At 35.7% G+C, this 3,257-nt stretch overlaps 1 protein-coding gene across 1 annotated transcript in view; it reads left to right on the top strand.

Annotated features, from left to right (window-relative positions):
- Positions 1–739: 739 nt before the first annotated feature.
- Positions 740–3,257, top strand: part of LOC106948385 (uncharacterized) — a 7,028-nt gene continuing 4,510 nt past the window's right edge. The window contains exons 1-6 of the mRNA XM_015034013.1: positions 740–1,592; positions 1,739–2,071; positions 2,163–2,435; positions 2,542–2,589; positions 2,739–2,828; positions 2,905–2,972. Coding sequence (XP_014889499.1) covers positions 1,532–1,592; positions 1,739–2,071; positions 2,163–2,435; positions 2,542–2,589; positions 2,739–2,828; positions 2,905–2,972 — 873 coding nt within the window. The 5' untranslated portion in view covers positions 740–1,531. The remainder of the gene's footprint in view (positions 1,593–1,738; positions 2,072–2,162; positions 2,436–2,541; positions 2,590–2,738; positions 2,829–2,904; positions 2,973–3,257) is intronic.

Genomic DNA, 3,257 nt, shown 5'->3' with positions numbered 1-3,257 from the left:
TGTGCAGTGCTTGCTGATTTGTGAAGTTATATTCCAGAGGTTTTTGAAATGGATCATTTTCCAGACACCAAAAAAATAAACCTATTGCCAAAAACTGGCTGGGTTTTTTTTTTTTTTTAGCCGCTTGTGTTGTTTTAAGAAGCAGTAGAAACCCAAATGGGAGTACAGAAATGCTGAGAATGTGAATTTTATAAAATATGTCCCCTTTAAGGCTGAATCTAGCTGGACTCTGATGGAAGCTCATCTTTATGGATGTAGAGGTCATAACCTGAAGAACCCAACAGAACCACGTCATCTGCTAAAACCAAAAAATGAGATCCTTTAGTTTTCAAAGTGAACACCAGCCAGATATTGAAATTTGCTGAAAAATTTGATTTTTTTAATGAATCAATAAACTATTAATCAGTCTGAAGTTTGTTTTTTTTTGTAAAGAATAAGGAGTTGTCAGCTTAAAGTAGCATCCCAATTTCCATGTGCTAATTCCTGCAAAAATAGAATCAGATTTTGCTGTTGAACTTTGCCTTCATAGAGTACTCTAACTGTGTTTGGATTCAAGCAATGAAGTTACTATTTAACCACAAATATTTGTTGTTCTGACTATTTTTTTTTTGTTATTTTTTCCTGCATAGTTTAAACATTTTATCAAACCACTTTCTGGATAATAAATGTATATTATTAGTTTAATTACCTGGTCGTTCATGTTTGTTGTTTTATTCTGCTGAAGTTGTTTTTAATGTCAACCACACATGCATCTATTTTCATATTTTCTAAGATTACCCAAAGAGATTGAAAGTCTTGTGAACAACAAGACAAACTAATGTAACCAAATCAACCAGGCATAACAATAAATAAGAACAAAAGCACAATTTAACAGACAGGAACTTTCAAACATTTTACTAAAATCTAATACCGCATTTGTTTCCAAACTAAAACAGTTGAGAATTCAGCAGATGTTTAAGTGTTTTAGAGCTTTTACTGCACATAAGAGGTAAAACAGTTGATCGTTTTTGGGTAGCTAGTTACTCTTTGAAGTTTTTTTTATTTTAATTTTGATCCCTAGACGTCTCAGAGTTCGCCCCCTGGTGTGTCAAAGCTCAACACATCAGAACTACTGTAAACAGCTATAATAACATCAACATCAGAGTTCATCACACATTGACATTATTTTTCTTCAAAAAGGCAATCTGCTGCATTCTGGTCTGATATTAATTGACTGAGTGATATAACTGTGCTAATTGTGAATTTGTCAAATAAATCAAGATCTATAAAGAACAAGAGAGACAGGTTGCAAAAGACAAACAATCCCCTCTTAACACAAATCTAAATTTGTATTGTTCAGATGTTTGTCAGCCTCACTGAGATCAGAGTTAAATATATAACAGGGTAAGAAAAAACAAAAGCATCTTAAGAAGAGATAAGTGTGAACTACGGAAGAGGAACATGAAATTCAGGAAGTGCCGACTGGCCTGCAGTTGTCAAAAGATCTGCTGACACTTCAGGAAGAAAGAAGACAAACTGTCTGAGAAACAGAATGACTGAATTCACATCAGTTCAACTGTCTTTATGTCTGATTCTGGCACTCAAGTTTACAGGTGAGGATTAATGTTACTGCTTTATGTTTTGTATTTTATCTAAATGAAGTGAGTTTTCTTGTTATAGGTGTAAAATTGTTACGTTTCCTGTTATGTCGACATATTTTCTACTTTAGCTGTTTTTCTTCTGTTGCTTTTCTCTGCAGTAATAAAGCAAATTTCTTCATCTGTCATTGTGAGAGGAGGAGATGAAGTCCAGTTGGCCTGTGAAAACATGATGGATCCGATTAAGTGCTTACGGATCCACTGGCTCTTCAGTAAATCACCTCAGGGATCCGCAGTAGATCTGGTTAAATTTGGTCAGACGAATCAAACTCAGGCTGCCAGAGAAAAAGCAGACAGACTAAGAGTCTCACCAAACTGCTCTCTGATAATTCAGAGGGTCAGCGCTGCCGATGTTGGGACATATTACTGCCAACAAGTTGAAAACACAGACCAGAAGGAGAACAGACACACTGTCGCTTTGTCTCTGGTTAACAGTGAGTAAATATTCTCAGCCATAAACCAAATACTAACCAAGCACTCAGCATAGTCACCAGCTAACCTCAGGTCTTTGTTTTCCTCCAACAGTTACTGAACAGAAAGACGATGAAGAGGTGAAGCTGAAATGTTCTGTTATATCAAATTATCCATGTAAACATTATGTGAAGTGGCTTTTAAAAGGTCAAAGTATTGATAAAGATAATACAAATCTAAAGACAAAATACTCTATTTGTGCTGCTGAAGTCACCTTTAAGACTTCACATTATGCTTATGAGCCGGGCCGTTATAATTCACTGCAATGTGAAGTAGGAGAGTCTGGAAGAAAGCAGCAGCAGTTTCCCTTCAGAGTTCAAACTACAGGTGAGAACAGTAACGTAATATGAAAATCTCAATTTGTTAATTTAGTTTCAGTTGGGCTGATAAATTTAGCATTCATGTTTTAATGTCATGAAATTTCTGAAAATAGGGAAGAAAAATAAAATACCTGAAAACAATGAGGCAGAACAACCATCTGGTGAGTCAGGAATCTATTTTTGTTGACATCATTTTCTCTTTGTCTTGACTTTGTCTTGATTTTATGATGAATTCATGAATAATATATACATGTTTGTACCACATATGTATAAAACTGCATGAAGTTAATGTGTTTATTCCTATTTTTAGGTATGTGGTGGTTGTACATCGTCGTAGTTATCGTTTTGGCAGCTTTCCTGTTGGCTGTCGGGTTTTTCATAAAAAGGAAGAAAAATAAAGGTGTGAAGATCCGACTGAAAACATTAATAGGTTTACTATAAATACTAAAATATGCCTTTGCATTTGCTCTTTGAAGGAAATAAAACACCAGTGAACTCACCCCCTGCAGCTTCTCAGTCTGCTTCAGAAGTGAACCAGGACCCAGTAAGTTTCCACAGCACAGCTATCCTCAAATCAAAAAATCAAATCAAATTTTATTTGTATAGCACATTTCAGCAGCAAGGCATTTCAAAGTGCTTTACATAATTAAAATACAAACAGCATGTGAGAAGAGGAAGAGATTTAAAAAACATAATTAAAAGGTAAGGGCTGCACAGTGGCGCAGTTGGTAGAGCTGTTGCCGTGCAGCAAGAAGGTTCTGGGTTCAATTCCCAGCCCCGGTCTTTCTGCATGGAGTTTGCATGTTCTCCCTGTGCATGGTGGGTTTTC

The sequence above is a fragment of the Poecilia latipinna genome, unplaced genomic scaffold (assembly GCF_001443285.1).
Source record: "Poecilia latipinna isolate Pla-1442-1.1 unplaced genomic scaffold, P_latipinna-1.0 Scaffold284, whole genome shotgun sequence".
NCBI classification, from domain to species: Eukaryota; Metazoa; Chordata; class Actinopteri; order Cyprinodontiformes; family Poeciliidae; genus Poecilia; species Poecilia latipinna.
The sequence above is the reverse complement of the archived record's forward strand: the minus strand, read 5'-3'. Positions and strand labels throughout refer to the sequence as shown.